The 20,119-nt window shown below is 38.8% G+C and overlaps 1 protein-coding gene and 1 long non-coding RNA gene across 4 annotated transcripts in view; one reads left to right on the top strand and one right to left on the bottom strand.

The window, feature by feature from the left end:
• The first annotated feature begins 687 nt into the window (after window positions 1-687).
• The window catches only part of LOC111848843 (cell adhesion molecule Dscam1-like), a 44,776-nt gene continuing 25,344 nt past the window's right edge, over window positions 688-20,119 (top strand). For 2 of the 3 annotated variants that reach the window (XM_072712651.1, XM_072712650.1), the window contains exon 1: window positions 688-877. In XM_072712651.1, the coding sequence (XP_072568752.1) occupies window positions 853-877 (25 nt within the window). In that variant the 5' untranslated portion in view covers window positions 688-852. The remainder of the gene's footprint in view (window positions 878-20,119) is intronic. The other variant, XM_072712652.1, reaches the window with a different exon arrangement.
• LOC111849999 (uncharacterized) lies at window positions 6,140-8,502 on the bottom strand. Its single transcript, XR_011991884.1, has 5 exons — window positions 8,336-8,502; window positions 8,152-8,248; window positions 7,385-7,781; window positions 7,084-7,243; window positions 6,140-6,538 (listed from the first exon to the last, which is right to left on the bottom strand). It is a non-coding gene; the product is annotated as an uncharacterized lncRNA (long non-coding RNA).

Raw genomic sequence — 20,119 nt, 5'->3', positions numbered from 1 at the left:
GGAAAAGACCACTTTTATCTGCCCATTGGGTTTTTACCAGTTTAAAAGTATGCCACAGGCTGTTACTGGGGATCTGGCGACATTCTAAAGGCTGAAGGCAGTAGGCACCTCTTGGAGGTGGTTGTGTACTTAAACGAAAGTTTTTAGAAGAACATTAGAACAGCATGAGGAACGTCTTTTTAAAGTTTTGGACCAACTGGAAGCAGGCAGTTAATACCATCTGTTACGGTCACCAGTCTAGGGTTGGACAAACAGGGAACGGAAATAGGGAACACAAGTAAATAAAGGGGTCTTTTTTGTATTTTTTATATTTTATAAAAATATATATTATATACTTCGGAAGTGACCCAGGCCAAAACAACAAACAAAACAACTAACGAACACCTCCCAAAACTAATCTAAACCTAAGTGCAACAAAAACAACTGGAAACGAAACAACAATACTAGAACCCTTACTCCCTAACCAAACAAACAATATTCCACACGCGATGGAATATGGCAGGAGGAGGACAGCGCACAGGCAGCAGGGAGATGGCAGGATGAGGAAAAAAATTAGACAAATCGAAATAACAGGAAACAGCTGGTCACTATCGGGATTGCACACGTGGTTAATGAGGGGGCGTGGCACACAAGAGGATCGGACGTTCAGGCTATCACACACGCATCATCTGGAAGTAATAAGTAGCACCAAGAAATGATGAAAATGTGAAAATACTTTGTATGCTTTCAAGCTCCAATAACACTTCCCCGCCCTTCTTCATTGACCTCTGTATTAGTCCCTTATAAAGTCATTTACTCTTCTCAGTTACCGTTTAGTTGTAGCCAGCAAGAGCTGCTCAATCAAAATCGAACATGAAAAACCTTGTGGTTCTTTTTGGTAAGACCAACTCAAACTCTCCCTTTTCCCTCAATTTTCCACCTCGCTTCTATCTTTAATTAGCTTATCCAGGTTTCTTTGTTTTTCATCTTTAGTAATTGTTTCATTATATTTCTTGTCGTTTGCGATATATTACGGCCGAATGTGTTGATATGTATTAATTTATAGCATAAATAGTTTTTCCCCATTCTTCCAGTCGATGCGGACTTTCGATGGGTAGTAATTGTGTTTGCTGATCCGTATACTCTATTGTTCTGATCGGAGAAAAAACTGAACGTGGGTTAGTCTTAAACCTGAATATTTTATCAGCATCAACGTTATATTTGGACTTTTAAACGCTTCACTCATATAACATCGATTCAGCAGTTGTATTTGTCTAACTCATTATTGATAATTATGAACTTTAAAAAATATAAAGTAAAGCCTGTATTCCATCCATCCATTTTCTGAAACCGCTTAATCCCAACTGGGGTCGACTGCGGTCAAGCTATCCGCGCTTCGCCGAAACACAGTCAAATCATCCGCGCTTAAAATATGAGGTGCGCGCATAGACATATCATTACGGTATCAGCCGTACATTACAGTTTAGGAAAATGGACTGCAAGCGATCGCGCATAGAAAAGGGTGCGTACTTGTTTGTGCAAAGTACAGGATAGACTTAAATGCAATTAATGTCTTACTTTCCCATAATGTATGAACAAGTCATGTAGCATCTGAAAGGTAACGTTTAAGGCTATTTCCTAAACAAATCTGGTCAGATTTAATATACCACTTAAAAGAATGCACTTTGAAATCCACATAATTTTATGTTATGAGCCAGGTTTGACAGCTAATTTCTCAGGATTATCCCATAAGGTACAAACATCTTTGGTACCCCCTGAAAGGCAAGAGCCTAGGCTATATCTCCACCAAATTTGGTCAACTTTCACTGTAGCATTTTAAAGACAATCCACTTTGAAATCCATGTGTTTACAGTATGTGCGTTTGGATATATCATCCAGGTTTGACAGCTCATTTCTCAGGATTATTCCATAAGGTACAAACATATCTGGTACCCCTGAAAGGCAAGGCCCTACACTATACCTCCACCAAATTTGAGCAACTTTTACTGTACCATTTTTATGTAATTTTACACTCAATCTCTATGGCATTACAATGGCTGTATTGACAAATATGGTATGTTTGAGGTCATATTTCTCTGCAATTTTAAATAATCCCTAAACCACACTTATCTCACATGAAACAGGAGATGTCTGACTAATAAACACACTGACTTTGAGGGATTGTTACTGTTATGTTGTGAAATGATTTAGTGATGAATACCATTGTTTAAAAATACATTTTCTTATTTGCTATATATTTGTTTTTTCTAAATTTCAATTTTCCTAGGCCAACGCATATACTGTAAACCCATGGATTTCAAGTTGGATGTTCTTAAAAATGCTTCAGTGAAAGTTGCCCAAATTTGGTGGAGGTATAGCCTATGCCCTTGCCTTTCATGGGGTAGCAGAGATGTTTGTACCTTAGGGGATAATCCTGAGAAATGACCTGTCAAACCTGGCTCATATATACCAACGCAGATACTGTAAAACCATGGATTCAAAATGAATTTTCTTAAAAATGTTACAGTGAATGTTGCCCAAATTTGGTGGAGATATAGCCTAGGCTCTTGCCTTTCAGGGTTACCAGGTATGTTTGTACCTTATGGGATTATCCCGAGAAATGAGTTGTCCCACCTGGCTCATAACATAAAATTATATGGATTTCAAAGTGCATTCTTTTAAATGGTATATTAAATCTGACCAGATTTGTTTAGGAAATAGCTTTGAACGTTGCCCTTCAGATGCCATATGACTTGCATACATTATGGGAAAATAAGAAATTAATTGCATTTAAGTATATCCTGTACTTTGCACAAACAATTATGCACCCTTTTCCTATGCGCGATCGATTTTATTTTCCTAAACCGTACGGCTGATGCCGTAATGTCATGTCTATGCGTGCACCTCACATTTTAAGCGCGGATGATTTGACCATGTTTCGACAAAGCGCCGATAGCTTGACCGCAGTTGGGGACGCGGGGGGTACCGGAGCCTATCCCAGGAACAGTGAGCGCAGGCGTGGACCAACTCTGGTCAGTCGCCAACACACCGCAGGACGAAAGCCTGTATTGACTTTTGAAATAGCGCTCCTCAAATAATAAAAAATGTATAAATAATATATTGAAAATAATTAAGATATTACAAGACGTCCAACTGCCTCTTATATCAAGAAAAATGTCTTTTGCTTCAGATAAAAACATATTTCACTTTGGTTGTAAAATAAGGCATTTATGAGAGTTCACTGTAATCACAGACAAAGGAATAGACCAGGGGTCGGCAACCTTTTTGACATAGAGTGCCAATTATATATTTTCTCGTTAGTCCGCGTGCCATGTTAACGACGGGGGGGCTACCATCGAGTAGTCAAACCAAAGCAGCAGGCGTGCCAAGCAACAGCCAATGACATTTCAACATTATAGAAGACGTCTGAAAATTTTTAATGTGTTTAATAATTAGGGTTGTGATCTAGAGACCTGCGCGGGATGAATTTTTTCAGTCTCGCTCCTGCCGGCTCCCGCAAGATTCTGTCCCGTTCCCGCCCGCTCCCGCAAACAAAAATATATTATTTTCTCCAGCTCCCGCCCGCAGTATTCAAGTTTTGTCCCGCTCCCGCCCGCAAAATCCCACAGGTAAACATACACTCACCTAAAGGATTATTAGGAACACCATACTAATACGGTGTTTGACCCCCTTTCGCCTTCAGAACTGCCTTAATTCTACGTGGCATTGATTCAACAAGGTGCTGAAAGCATTCTTTAGAAATGTTGGCCCATATTGATAGGATAGCATCTTGCAGTTGATGGAGATTTGTGGGATGCACATCCAGGGCACGAAGCTCCCGTTCCACCACATCCCAAAGATGCTCTATTGGGTTGAGATCTGGTGACTGTGGGGGCCATTTTAGTACAGTGAACTCATTGTCATGTTCAAGAAACCAATTTGAAATGATTCGAGCTTTGTGACATGGTGCATTATCCTGCTGGAAGTAGCCATCAGAGGATGGGTACATGGTGGTCATAAAGGGATGGACATGGTCAGAAACAATGCTCAGGTAGGCCGTGGCATTTAAACGATGCCCAATTGGCACTAAGGGGCCTAAAGTGTGCCAAGAAAACATCCCCCACACCATTACACCACCACCACCAGCCTGCACAGTGGTAACAAGGCATGATGGATCCATGTTCTCATTCTGTTTACACCAAATTCTGACTCTACCATTTGAATGTCTCAACAGAAATCGAGACTCATCAGACCAGGCAACATTTTTCCGGTCTTCAACTGTCCAATTTTGGTGAGCTTGTGCAAATTGTAGCCTCTTTTTCCTATTTGTAGTGGAGATGAGTGGTACCTGGTGGGGTCTTCTGCTGTTGTAGCCCATCCGCCTCAAGGTTGTGCGTGTTGTGGCTTCACAAATGCTTTGCTGCATACCTCGGTTGTAACGAGTGGTTATTTCAGTCAAAGTTGCTCTTCTATCAGCTTGAATCAGTCGGCCCATTCTCCTCTGACCTCTAGCATCAACAAGGCATTTTCGCCCACAGGACTGCCGCATACTGGATGTTTTTCCCTTTGCACACCATTCTTTGTAAACCCTAGAAATGGTTGTGCGTGAAAATCCCAGTAACTGAGCAGATTGTGAAATACTCAGACCGGCCCATCTGGCACCAACAACCATGCCACGCTCAAAATTGCTTAAATCACCTTTCTTTCCCATTCTGACATTCAGTTTGGAGTTCAGGACATTGTCTTGACCAGGACCACACCCCTAAATGCATTGAAGCAACTGCCATGTGATTGGTTGATTAGATAATTGCATTAATGAGAAATTGAACAGGTGTTCCTTATAATCCTTTAGGTGAGTGTATAAATACACATTGTATGTACAGACGCTTCTACTTAAACATAATTTTTTTTTTCTGCGCGCCAATTCCGCCTAGTACGACTTCTGGCTGCTGCTCCCGCCGCGCAGCAGCGTAGCGTGCGTACTCCCAGCAACCTAGTTCTTTGTACTTGCGTATACCCTTAAAATGATGTTGAATAACAACTTACGAACATTTCAAGTTACGAGCGGCCATTCCGAACGTATCTCAGTCGTAAGTAGAGGAGCTTCTGTATAAATGCGTGTGCTACAGTATATGTACAGTATGTAACTGTATAAAGTATATTTAAGTGTAACTATATAATGCAAGTGGAATACTGCAATAGGAAGCATTACAGTAAGTATACAGTATTACAGTACAGCACGTTGTTGGACAACATACCTGTTTCAACGACTGAGGACACTGTTGTTCTCCCAACATTCGGCTGTACCCTTCGACCTGCTTAAACCATTGTAAGGATATGACAATTGTGACCCTTATCTCATGAGGAACATGCCTCTGTTCTTGGCTTCTTCTACTTCTCCCTTTGTCTTGCTTCCCTTCCTTTCTACCATGCAGCCTTTCTCCTCTTCTTACCGGCTGTTGATCCTGTTCATTTCCTCGTTCTTCCATTTCCAAATTGTAACATTATGCTGTGCTCTGTCACTACATGCTTGCCAACTGAAGGTTCATGAGATGCACCTCTGAGCTATTTTAGAGAATTGAGTGATCATTGGTCGATCTAATCCCAGCCAACATGTCCACGTGGGCCCCACATGGGTTTTATGATGGGCCAAATTATGGGTCCCAATAGGTTGGCCCATCTTGGACCCATCTTATTTTGTCCTCAGTTTCCACATTGGTCCCCTGTGGGGCAACCCATGTGGGTTACCGATGGGTCTACAATGGGTGCAACAAGGGGATGTAGTGGGTAGAATATATAGGATTTATCTGGGCCCCAAACAACATATTGTATATGGGTCCTTTCTGGGTGTTTGATGGGTACAGTGTAGGGTTCTGTGTCAGAAGCATAAATGGAATTGATGCGGTCCCCATCAGAAGCAGACCACATGTGTTTTATATGGGTATTTACTGAGTGTAATATAGTAAAGTGAAGGGCTGTTAATACATGAATGTGGATAGCATGTGATTATTCCTATGCTTTAAGATCTGACCTGAAGGACTGCTTGGTAACCATTTTGTTACCCAGGGTAAAGTACATGGTTCATTCATGTGGAAAAAGGAAAATAGTGAGTGTTTTTAAACCTTGTATCAAAATGTATTACTATAATAAACTCAAAACATTTCAGTTTTTAACAGGATTTTTAATTACAAATCAGTTCTTTTTGTACAATTCCACCTAATAAATCAGCACTACCAAATAACTAGGTATTGCTTTCTGGTCACTTCACAAAGTTAACATGTAATAGTAATAACAAAATCTGAATATTTTTTAATTGAACAATAAGCTTAATTCACTACACACAATTACTCCTTCTACTTTTAACTATCAAGAATGTGATAGTGATAAAAAAAATTTGTGAACATTGTGAAGACTTAATTGGTTTTATCCTGTGCACTGCGTTGTGCTCTGAGAGCACGGTTACCTCCCCGGTCACGAGCTCCACTAAACCACTTAGAGACTGCTTTTTCTGCCTCCCTTTGGTTTGTGTTGGTCGTTAAAGAATTCCTCTTTAGGGCACCTTGTTGGGACAGATGAAATATTCAAGTGTGAGTTTTAATTAGTAGTATTAGTTGTCCCTATAGTAATTTATCTGACTTTTCATATAGTAACAAAAAGCAGATTTTACATTGTTGGTTAAACATCACATTTTTATGCCCTGCCTACCTCAGTGAAAACGCCAAAATTAACTTTAACAGCAATCAATAAAAAACTGCTTATTTATGACAGTCTGTCAATGGTTTAGAAAATATACAAGTAAGCTACATAGTTCTATTTATGCATATTTCACATGCTTATACACCAGTCAGAAAACTAAAATTCTTCCACTTGCTGCAAGACTGCGCTGAAACAAAACTTGAGACTTCAAAGCCTTTACTTGTGTCCAAACTGATAAATGCCAAGCTTTGTACAGATTTCTATTGCATGTTTGTTTCATAAATGATGGCCAGTATGTTTACATTCTGATTCCATTCCCATTCATATAAGGTATTACAAAAATATAATTAGTTATCTGCAAATCTTGAATTCCAAATATTTGTACAATATTATTTCCCTAATACTTACCGTAAAATACTTCAAACAAACGAAGTCCTTGGAACTGCCTTTTTCCATGGCGACCAACATAGTTGTACTGACAAGCCAGTTCATTAGACATGAGATATGCCATCATTCTCCGTGTTGCTTCATCAACAGTTCTTCCGCCTATTTCACTCACAACACACACCTAAATAGAAATGCAAATAGAAAAAATATATTAAAATTGTATTTTATTAAAACTGCCCATACGTTCACAAAACATTTGCTTTTTAGAAAATCATGAATTTGAACTTTCATGTTATATGAACATTAGAATAAGTGTACAAACCATATTCTTAAAAAATTTTTGATCCTCTAGCTTTTGTTCCACAGCCTGGACATCATCCAAATTTTTTAGAGGAAGCAATCCCTCTGGAAGGGAAGGCGCAGTGTATGGCTTGTCTTGCTGTCTAAGAAGTGTCTGTAACATCCTTCCATGTACACTCAGGGTGTCTTTCATGTCTTCAAGTATTGTAAGAACTTTTATGAAGCTATCACGCTGGACACCTGAGGCCTTTGTGATATGTGGTTCTTTTGGGGTTTGTACTGATGTTACTGCAGACACAGAAGGTGGTGAATCACATCTTGGCTGAGCAGAAGAGAGCAGTGTCACTGGTGGTGGAGGAGGTGCTTTGCAAGGTGCACATGTTTCTTCTTCAGATTCAGAGGTAGAGAATCTTCTTTTCCTTTAGTCAAAGTCAAAGTCAACTTTATTGTCATCTCCACTTTATATAGTACAGTATACAGAGACAAGACAAATAAGGCACAAAAATATGTAAATATAATATAAATAAGCTTTAAGGTATAAGTAGAATATATAATGCAAATTTTACACTAGAAGTGGAGAGAGGGAGACCATGAGGTTACATGCAGTATTCAGCCTACAATTATACTATTAGAGTTGTGTTTTACACTGAAAGTAGCAGTTTCAGTATAGTTAGGCAAAGTGTATTAATAAATCATGGATATAAATGTCTTTGAAAAAACAAAAACCGAGAAAAAAAACTGAAAAAGCATAGAGATTTTAAAGAGTTTTTAAAAAAACATCTAACTTACTTTCTTTTCCGTGGTCCCCTCTCAGCCTCTGAATCAGTCTGAAGATCTGATGTCATCTCTGCTTTCTTTAGTTTTCTCCTGCCCTGTGAATAGCTTTCTATAACAGATTAAAAAAAATAAGATTATGAAGACTAATCATGGTAAAACAAGACAAAAAAAAGCTTAAAGTTCAAATATTACTTACCTGCTTCTCCCAAAACACGCACTCGATATTTCTCCCAGTTATGTCTGACATTGGAGCAGTCTTTAACAGCTTTGTCAGCATTGCTAGGTGGCCAGTAACATTCATTTTTTTCTGGTCCACAAAGCCACTTACATGGAACAACCGCAACTGATCCAGCTTCTATAAATTCAACAACTGCAAACAGCTCCATTTTTCTGTGACATAAAATAAAACAGTGGAAGAAACAGCAAAGAAATATAAAATAAATACAAAACATCGCTCAACAGTTGTGTAGTTGGGGTAGAGTGACAAAACGGTCTTTAAATGGTAAAAGAATCAGCTTCCTCTTGATGTCTGTTAGAGAAATAATATGCAATTGATTACAGAGTCCAGATACAATTTTGATCCCAAGACATGAGGAATCCAGAGGATGGTAAAAAAATGTCTCATATTTGGCAAAATACTGACATACAATGTAAGTTGTTTTGGATGTAGAGTACAAAATGTTCTTAACAAGGCCAACCTTACCACTGTGTTCAAAACAACTGTCTCCCTCTAATAATGAGATAAATATCTCTTTGTCCCTATACTCTTTGTACTGTAAACAATTAACATAATCCACTGGCACAGGTCCAGAGAGATGGTTTTTTTTGTGAGTTATGTATGCTGCTGTACATTTCTTCATTCTGGCTGTCTGTCTTTCGTTTAAACGGCGCACAATCTGCTGAATGGGATTTTGAGGTCGCCTGACCATTTTTTTTAGTTTACCCAAGAAGTTCTCAAAGGGAAAACAAGACACATTGTCTAAGGGTCCAAATTTTCTTGCATCTTGCGCCAGATGAATTAAGCAGTGTACATTGTACACCACAAACTCACTGCCATAGATGTCACTGAAATTTTCTACAAAATATTTCATCAAGCCATCAGCATATTCACAGTACTCATTACAAAGAGCAGGGCTGAGTAAAATTCTTACAGCCACAGACAACACAAGAAAGTTCAAATACTTTTCACTTGGCAGGTTATTATACAATACAACAGGTCCAGTATATAATAAGAATTGGCGAAATTCTGTGGCTTTCCACTGTGCAACTTCCAACAGAGACCTGGGCCGTCTTGAAAAATTTTTCGGTAGATATCGTTTCATGAATTTCATTTGTTTAGAAATAACATTTATAACACCAGAAGATATTCTACACTTTAAAGGACCTTTTAACCACAAATAAATAAGTTTTCGAACAACTCCTAAGCAAATCAAATGCATATAATCCAGAACAAACGTGGTTACTAATCCCACATCCAGGTCCATTAGTGGAGACACATCACAATGGTGTTCATCATCTGTCATTTCAGAAAATTGACTATCTGTTCTTAAGGGTGCTGTGATTTCAGGAAATGTCATCCTACCATTAACAAACTCCCTTCTGAGTACAACGCTCACATGAGCTGTACCCAGCGTGACCTTTTACACACTTAAGGTATGCTCTGGCAGGTGCATCACAAACAAAAGCAGTAGGAAAACAAACTGAGAAATGCCTCCCCTTAAATTCCAAACCAATGTCATTAACATATTTTGCGTCATCAATGAATGCTTTCAAATAGTCATGGACAGAAGACGGCTTAGTGACACCTGAATAAATGCCTATTACAAAAACATGGCTACCTGGCATTTCATTTAGCATTCCAAGTATTGGCCACAACTGCACACTGGAGCTTTTAAACAGTGGCAGACCATCTATATTTATCTGAATAGACAGTGTCTCTGGTAGTTCTTGTAGCTCGTAATTTATCAAATCTGAAATAATTGCATTGGCAAGACCAAAATGATGATAAGATCCCCCTGCAATTTCCTGGATTTCAACACTTTGATTAGTCGAAAGCAAAGTTCTTGAGTCCTTCGGTACATCCAGGCCAGACTGTCTAAGAATTTTAAGCAGATCAGAGACAGCACTGTGTGAAATATTATGGCTGGTAGCTCATTCAGCTAAATGGTCCACAACATGACTTCTTGATATTTGTGATTCTGTACCGTTGTCAGCACTGATGTTGTCAGATAGTATAGATTCAAGCATTAAGTCCGAGAACGAGTTTGTTTGTATTTCAGGAATAATGTACTGGCATTGTCCATCTGATATGCATGATTGTGACGTGCAGTGACTTGGGAGTTCTTCCTCAGAGGTAGTCGATTTGCCATCCTTAAGAACGACCTGAGTCTCAGAACCTGAGTACCAGTCAATAGCTTTCAAGTGTTCTTCAACTCTAGCTTTGACCTTTCTTCGCTTGGTCCTTGGGCAGGAAATTAAGAAATCTTCCATTTTACTGCTGTAGGAAATGTTTTAAATACATATTAACTTATTAATACAGAAAAATTCATGAAGTTAAGAAAATAAAGTAACAGATTGCTAGAGTCTGTGTCTATGTAACAGCTCCATGTATATGTACAATAAATGCTTCAAACTCTAGAAAAGCATTAAATTTGGCTATGTGGATTAAATACATTTGAATAATTTAAGAGAGCAAGACAAATCTCACGTTTAATGTTTACAAAGAAGGAAACGTACAACATACATTTGTCTTTCATAATGCATGGATTAGGTTTACTGGACATTTGCCAAACTTGCACGCCTTGATACTTTGCTCTGGACCTCTGTGACATTTGCAGTGTGATTTGCTGTTAGTTTAACTGTTAGTTGTTTATTTGCAGTTCTGTTTCTCTGCATATTATGTTTTGTATTGATAAATACACAATGCACAGAATATCGGGGTTTCAAGGCGGTTGTGAGAGAGTTGGGTATCTACGTGAGTGATGAGTGGAAATTCTCATCAAGACTCCAAAGCTCCAACGGTCAAAATGCATTGCCATTAATAATACCTTTATGACGCATATACGGTGTTACAGCGCAGTAACTGCGGATTTGCAATTTGTGTCCAATTGCACCTAAATAAGACATGTTTTTAATAAAACATGCTGACAGTTACTTAAACAAAAAGTAATAAAAGTGTGCTATATGATGCTAGTCAATCTAGTTAAAGCTAATGCTATGCTTGGTAGTTGCTAACAGTAAAAGCCTACATTTAACAAAATGCTACTTCATGACTACCGTATAAAATCACATACGTATTTAAAGTAACAATTAATCAACTAATCTAAATTAAGCACAAGAGAATACACACCTTTTGTGCTGCCTTCTTTCCCTTAACCTGACTATTCCTTGGATTTGACTTGAATAGCGCCAAATTATGCCGCGCAGAGCGCGCAAATTTCAACTTTCCTCCTTCCAGTTCCGTCGAGAACTGAAGTTCCGGTTAAAACCAGCAAATAAAAAAGTAGGTAAAATCGGTTTATATGGCTAAGTGTTAGATTATGGAAGGCATATAAGAAGTTAGAAAACCGTAGATCATTTTTATCATCTCTATTTTAAATAAGAATACGAATTTGTCTGTAAATTGATTTATATTTTATTATTTATAATGTTAACAGCAACAATAATAAAAAAAATCATCATCATCCATTGTTCTTATTTTTTGTTATGTTTTCATTTAATCTGTGTAAAAATGGCAGGTATTTGTAATTAAAAACTGAGACCAGGATAATCATTTACTTTTTTTCCCCACCTTTAATGTGACCAAGTAGGAAAATTTAAGTATAATTTAATGTAATACTTTGTTGAAGCATCTTTTGATGATCTGCTTTTTTCAGCAATCCTTCTTTTTCTTTTTCAGCATTTGGTTTGGGGCACTTTTGCAAGTCTACATGTCACATATCTATAATGCACTTAAATGTACATTTCATGAATTAGCCCATGTGGAGCCCACTTGGGTTTGTCAATAGAAAACCCAGTTATAATAAAGGTAAGCCCAATTGGGACCCCAGTACATTTCATGAATTAGCCCATGTAGGGCCCACTTGGGTTTGTCTGTAGAAAACCCAGTTATAATAAGGGTAAGCCCAATTGGGACCCCAGTACATTTCATGAATTAGCCCATGTGGAGCCCACTTGGGTTTGTCTGTAGAAAACCCAGTTATAATAAGGGTAAGCCCAGTTGGAACCTCAGTACATTTCATGAATTAGCCCATGTAGGGCCCACTTGGGTTTGTCATAGAAAACCCAGTTATAATAAGGGTAAGCCCAGTTGGGACCCCAGTACATGTCATGAATTAGCCCATGTAGGGCCCACTTGGGTTTGTCTGTAGAAAACCCAGTTATAATAAGGGTAAGCCCAATTGGGACCCCAGTACATTTCATAAATTAGCCCATGTGGAGCCCACTTGGGTTTGTCATAGAAAACCCAGTTATAATAAGGGTAAGCCCAGTTGGGACCTCAGTACATTTCATGAATTAGCCCATGTAGGGCCCACTTGGGTTTGTCTGTAGAAAACCCAGTTATAATAAGGGTAAGCCCAATTGGGACCCCAGTACATTTCATGAATTAGCCCATGTGGGCTGACCCAATTTCAACCCAGCTAATGCACTGATTAGCCCATATGGGTCCTAGCAACAACCCATGATTTTACCCATGCTAATCCCTTGCCCATCTACAACCCACGAAGCCCAGGCAAATCACAATGGGGGCCCACGTGGACATGTTGGCTGGGAATACTTTAAGCATTCCCCTCTATTGGTGAAGGCCAAGATTCAACTGAGAGAAATTTAATCAATTCAGGATATTAAAAATAACTGTAATAGAGATGTATAGAGAATTTGCTTAACAGATTACTGGTTCAACCATTTTGCACATGAAGACTTATTCAATGAACTAATGCCTTAATGTTTTGAGGGGGAAGATTATTCAACAGAAAACTAGTATAATACATTTTGACCAACATGACAATCTATAATGTAGGAATCAGCAGATTGTACATAATCATTTGCATGACTGTGCCAAAGCATTTGCAATTTGACCAAAAGAATGAGACTTTGCATTTATGATGTGCACAAGTGACTCAGTTATGTGGAGGTTGTACAAGTAGTTATGAGAATTTCCTTTCTATTCTGAGAAATGTAGCAAAGCAACTGAGAAAAACTGTAAAGTTCCTTTTGTTTGCTGATTACATCTGCTCCCGTGTCCTTCATCCCACCATACACAACAATTTAAATATTGTTTCTGGGACTAAATGGAATCCGATCATTTAAAGACATTCCAATCTTAAACTAACGTATGTGTGCTGATTACTTTTATATGCAGTAATTGGTAAAGTAATTGAATTGCTTCTGAATGAAGTAACTGGTAACTAATTACTAATTGCCAGTAACTTGCACAACACTGGTACTGACACTGGCAAAGCCCCTTGCAGGAACTGGACATATACTTTTTTATATCTGGATTGTTTTTTTCTTAATTTTCAGTTCTGTTTATTTTTTGGATTTTCAGTGATTTTGTGTTTGCCTTTCTATGCTAGCACATGAGCAACTTGCACCCATGGTTGACTCAGATCCTGTAGTGACATCTGGCACTTAGGCTAGATACACATTTTGTGGAGAAATGCCATAATATGGCCGTGTTGCATGTAAATGACCTTCAAGCACATTTTGCTACTGATTTATTAAGCGCGTTTAATTGCATTTTTCACTGCATGCTCTGGGGGGGCGATAAGTCCCACGGCTCTACATAGCGGAACGCAATATTGCAATGTCCAGAAAGTCAAGCACCTAAAAAAAGGAAGATTTTTACATACCCCATCCTGGGTTGTTCCCTGCCTTGTGCCCATAAGCTCTGGGATAGGCTATGGACCCCCCGCGGCCCTGAATAGGACAAGCAGTTTCGATGGATGGATGGATGGATGGATGGATGGAAGGAAGAGAGAGAAAGGAGACTTTATTATTGTAGTTATACAACGAGACTTTGTTTGGTATCTCACAGGACAAACAGCAGCAATAGAGAATATAAAATAAAATTACAAGTATAATACAAGGTAAAGTAAAAAAGGAAAACAGTGCATTGTAAACAGGTATTGCATAAATTATAAGAATTGTATTTGTTCAGTGTATATTGCATTTGTGCAATGTAAATGTTTCTAGATATAAAGTGTTCAGTATCAGCAGTTTGAGGGAAGGGAGGGTGATGGGTTAGACAGCTGATTTGTTTGCTGTCTTCAGTTTTCAACAGCTATGGGTGTATATGTTTATATTACACTGCAGTGACCAAATGTATCCCACAATGTGGTGATAACCTGTTTTTTTTTTGGATCAACCATCTTTCAGGTTCCCATAAAGATCTGTGAATGCAATCAAAAAACTAAAAATGCCAAAAGTCTCATTTTGTTTGGTTACTTACGGTTAAGCTTAAGGCTGGGAAGAGGTTAAGGTCGTCATGTTGACATTAGAGTTTTCCACCTAGAAATGAATGCAGAGTCCCCACAAAGAAGATATAATTACAAACCTGTGTGTGTGTGCGCGCATGGGCATTAATTATGGGGGGAGGGGGGGTTGTAAACCCCCCAATTATCAGAACCGGTGAATACAACCCCCCCCCCCCCCCCCCCCAAATAATCATATTTTCATGATGACTGGGTGAGGGCCTCAACCTCAGTCCCAAGTTGTGTGTGTCAGTCTCTTAGTACATGTCTTGATGGTGTTGTGTCTTCACCTGATGGGTGGGGGACAAACAGTTTGTGACCTGGGTGGGTTAGATGTTGCTTGTCCTCTTGTGTATGCGGCAAGCATAAACTGTATGGTAGCATAAACCTGGTTCCTGTAATCCTCTGAGTAGTCTTACTATCTGGGCCAAGTCTCTTTGATTATCTGCAGTGCTGCCACTGTACCACACTGCAATGCAGTTATACGGAATGCTCTCTTGTGCTCCTATAGAAAATCACTAAGAACTGAGAGGGTAGTTTGCCTCTTTTAAGCTTTTCTCAAGAAATAAAGCCTCTGCTGGGCTTTTTTCACCATGTTAATGGTGTTAATGGTCCACATCAGATCCTTTTTCACACTCTTAACACTTATCTATTAAATGTCATGTTTTAACATGTCATAGCGCCAAGGTACTATTTTATACATTACAATAAAAGAAACAACCAGACTTGAAACAGTCATAAACGTGTACCGGCCATCACATACGCTACTAACTCTCCGAGGCGCGCGGCTGTAGAGTAAGCATTCACCATGAAGGCGCGACTCACGCCATTTTAGAGATTCGCGCATGTTAGCAAAACACAGTCTAACATTACATTTACATCACAGCACATACATTAATTCACCAATTGAAACGTATCACCCGTGCACTTAATTACAATTATTTAGGGACAGAGCCATTTACTAACCTATTTGGAGAAAATGAGCAGACAGAGACGTGGCTATTGCGTTCAGGTTGACCACAGTTTTATTCTGTGGTTTCCGCCTCTGCACATACATTTCTCCATAGCCTGGCGTCCCCTAATGGAAGAGAGCAAACTGCCTCCAATATCATTAGTGGTTAATTAAACGTATTGAAACGAAACTTGTGGGTTCCCATTTTTAGTTATCTCTTTTTTTTTTTTTTAAAAGAAAACTTATTAACGTGGTCTTCCTTTTAATTTTAATAACTTTTTGAACAATTAAGTCTTTTACCAATTCTACAGGCTTCTACAGTATATTTATTTATTTATTTATTTTTACTATTTTAAGAAATTATTTTTCTATTATCAGCCTTAACCCTTTACACAAAGATTAAAGCGTTCCTACCCTACCCAACAGTTTTCGGTTTTCTGAGTGTTTAGTGATAAAGTTTTCAGCCATCTAGGTCTTGAATTTGTTGAAGCACTTATCTAAAGTGACTATACATGCAGTGTTTTTAGGCGTAACTGAATGTATATTTGGGTGTCTTCGGCATAGGAGCGATAGTTAACATTATGTTTTTTCTCATTATATTACAGTTTTTCTCCATTAGTTTGGCTCATTTCTTGAAACAGAAATTACATTCTTAAAACTATAAGATCATTTGGCCAAACAGTCTTACAGTTCTGCGCAACATTTACAGCTCACTAGCAAAAGTTCATATCTCTCCCAAAACTGTTCACACATGCTTCAAAACTAGATTCAGTACCATCAAAATTTCAAAGATCTTTCTCAATTGCTTTGGCTCATTTGCATTCACTTAGTGCTTTTTGCCAAAATAACCTGGATGGTTCAGCACAACACCATGGATCACCTGCAAAAGCTCATATCTCTCCCAAAACAGTTTACCCATGTGTCAAAACTAAATTCCTTTCTCATATAAATAGTCAGTGCCCCCAAAATGCATCGTCCCTTTGGCATTGTGTAAGCACTGCAAGTCAAAATGCCTAGATGTTTTGTCACTATGGCAGAGGTCTAGCTAAAAGAATACAATTATGTATAAAACACACACTGCACTCATACTGCCAAGGAAATTGTAACCATTTTTATTCACACACACAAAGTAACTTCCATACATTAGAGTACATAAAAAGAAAATGTATACAGTATTCTGTACATGTATGAAATATAAACACAAACAAAAACAATAAATTATATCTAGCCTACAGTGCTGTAAATAAAGTTTCACAACTACAGTAACACTTTCACTGGTCGCTGTCATCACCCTCTCTCTCCTGGCCACCATCCTCATCCTCCTGGCCATCCACGCGTTGCTCTCTGGCTGTCCATAGATTTTCGTCCACATCGCGGCAGATATTTTCTATCTTGCGATGCGCGAATGTCTCAACCATCCCCTACACTGATCCCCTGTGATGTCCTCGCACGCAGCATCCATTGCATGGAGCAGGGACCTCTGGTCTTGAGCCCGATGTTCATACACTCTCCACCTCCAAGCGGAAAAAGATCTCCTCAATCGGATTGAAGAAAGGAGAGTATGGTGGTAGTAGCTTGGATGGGTAGTGAACCAGGCCCTGATGAGCAGGCCACGATGGAAATTCACATTGTCCCCACACGATCACATAGTGTGGTAGGTGAGGCCCTTTGAGACCTCTCTCATTTTCTGAGACCAGTATAAAGACGGTCCAAGAAAATTAGGAACTTTTGAGTGTTGTATGGGCCTAAACTGGGGATGTGTGTGGCCACACCATTCTCAGATATGGCAGCACACATTGTTAAATTGCCCCCTCGCTGGCCTGGGACATCCACCGTGGCCCGCTGGCCAATGATGTTACGGCCACGTCTGCGGCCCTTGGCCAGGTTGAAACCGAGCCTCATCGACCAACACAAAGATGTGAGGTGTTTCATTCCCTTCTAATGCCATTATTCTCTACAATAGAGTAAAAAAAATCAAATCAGTCATATAGAGGAGTCATACACAACAGTAATAGAAAATTACATAGGATTGTTTTATGTTCTCCTCCACAAGTTCAAAATAGCCTGCTACTGGCCACTACTCCAGTGGTTCCAAACCTGGGGTACAGACCTATGCAGAGGTACTGCAGGGAGTATTTGACACAACCACCAATGTCTGGTGGTTTTTACCATTTTATTTTTCAAAGGTGCCGTTATGTCTAAAATTTGACTAACCACTATACTGAAGTCATTGTTGACTTCACTGGCATCTGTACTAGACATGAAGTTTGATTTATGTATTGCATTAATAAATCGGAGGGAATTTCTGTCATTTAGGTGATGCGTCTTAATAATATTCTTTGCCATATTCAGAGGGTGGCTGAATCATGAAGGTGATTAGAAAATGGTCAGAGAAGTACTTGTTCAATGTACTGTAATGTAGAGCCTTGCAATATTGAAACTGGTGTCTTTGACGTGAATAAGTAACAGTTTGTTTAAAAAAAAAAAAAAAAAGATCAGTCAGTGGCATTGAGAAAGCGGGAACCAACTATCATTCAGAATTGTGGAGCTCAGGAGCATATTTACCCTGACATTTTGACTCTCATGGTTAAAACAATGCTAATTGTCTCTCATTTTGGTGGCACTGACTGATTCCTTGGTGGAATTATTTGCATTTGACATATGAGTTAATTGTTTTAATTTACTTTTTTGTGTGAGCAAATTAACAAATCTTGTTTGCAATCAACGGCCCACATTTCTGGGAGTATTTTGTAGTACAGACGCTCCTATACTTATGAACTTTCAGTTTTACGAACTTTCAGACATACAAACTAAGCGGACTGTAAGTCCAAATCGTGTACCTTGGGCTCCCGTTTCCTATCCGCAACATCAATTTTTTTGTTTATGCCCGCCAGTTCTGCCTGGTACAACTTCTGGCCGCTACTCCCGCCGCGCAGCAGTGTAGCGTGCGTACTCCCATCATCCTAGTCCTTTGTACTTGAGTATACCCTTAAAATGATGTTGAATAATGACTTACGAACATTTCAAATTACAAATGGCCATTTAGAACGTATCTCATTCGTAGGAGTGTCTGCATAGTATCCCATAGAAAATTTTGATTCTGAAAGGTAACTAAAGGTTTTCTGACAAATATGTCAGAACTCATTTATGCTGAGCACTGTACGTACTAAAACATTTGGAAATTTATGTGAAACAATGAGAAATTATATTCTGCTGTGCAGAAGTGATATTATGGTGTGAGGATTACACTTGAAAATGTTAACTGTCATTTGAAAAATGCTACAAAGCAATTGAGAATAACTGCTAGACATGAGTTAATTGTTTCGGGTACATTACAGGCTTTTGCAGCTAAACTGTAGTGTTGTGCTATATGCATGAACTGTTTTGAGAAATGCTCTTATAGTCTTGAGAATGTTAAGTATGTTTTACCACATTTATTCAGTTTTGGACTCAATCAGCTACATTTGTTTGCTAGTCAATCCAAAAGTCCAAAAACTCCAACTTAATGTTAGTAATGGCAATCAAGCATCTTGCCTGTTTTGTTTACTCTTGAATGAATCATCTCAGTTCAGCTATTTTCATTTCATGTTTTTAAAGTGTATAGAATATTTACGTATTTATTTTTGGAAACTTGTCTTCCCATCTGCCAAGTCAGGTGCGGTGGAGGGGCTGGAGGTCATCTCGAGGTGGGCTAAGCTCATCCATGCCCCCCATTGACACCGGGACTATATACAGTATTTTTACAGTTTATTGCATACTTAAAAACATTGGTGACAGGCTGAGAAATAAGGTTTGTGCAGCCTGCCTGAATGTTTATGTTGAGTGTGTTTAAACACTCATTTAAGTCCAGAATCACCCGAACACGGGTGTCCGCACAATGAGGAGAACGAAGTACACAATTCAGTGCTACTTCAAAATATTGTAAATATAAGTTCTTCATTAAAAACAGAAAACAAGTTATGCAACAGGACTTTTTTACATTTCATGGCTTTAAATGTTTCTCCAAGATTCTGCAAAGGCTAAAAGTAGCACAATGTATCTGGGACCAGAAAACTGAGCTCTTAGAAAAAATGCTTCATCATTCACCAAGGCCAGTTGCCCATGCAGCCTCATAACAAATCATAGATGCATGATAAGAACCTTTCAATCCACTGAGAGACATAGCCCCATCAATTTGCCATCAAGCAAATAGACAACAGACCCAAGTTTTAACCCTTTAAACCCTATCCATTTTTGAGTGTTTTTCTATCCCCTTGAGTTTAGGCTTATTACATTGCATGTACAGTTAGCCAAATGTTGCAAAATCATTGTTTAGTTTATGAACCACTGGATAAACAAAGACATACAGTTTCAGAGTCCAATGCTAAATGTTTATCGCTATAATTTTTCTGTCTATATATGCTATGTCTGATAAAGTGAAATTTGAGAATGAAACTTTTATTTGGCATTTTAGCCTCAAACAAGAAACCATGGTGCTGAGCCATGGTGCAGGCAGGAGAAGGTGACGACCCACTGGCGGCTCAGACACAGGGTGTCTATTACAGAACTAAAACCC

This window comes from Paramormyrops kingsleyae, chromosome 5 (genome assembly GCF_048594095.1).
Source record: "Paramormyrops kingsleyae isolate MSU_618 chromosome 5, PKINGS_0.4, whole genome shotgun sequence".
In the NCBI taxonomy this organism is placed as follows: domain Eukaryota; kingdom Metazoa; phylum Chordata; class Actinopteri; order Osteoglossiformes; family Mormyridae; genus Paramormyrops; species Paramormyrops kingsleyae.
Note: the sequence above shows the minus strand (reverse complement) of the source record. Positions and strands in the feature narration are given on the sequence as shown.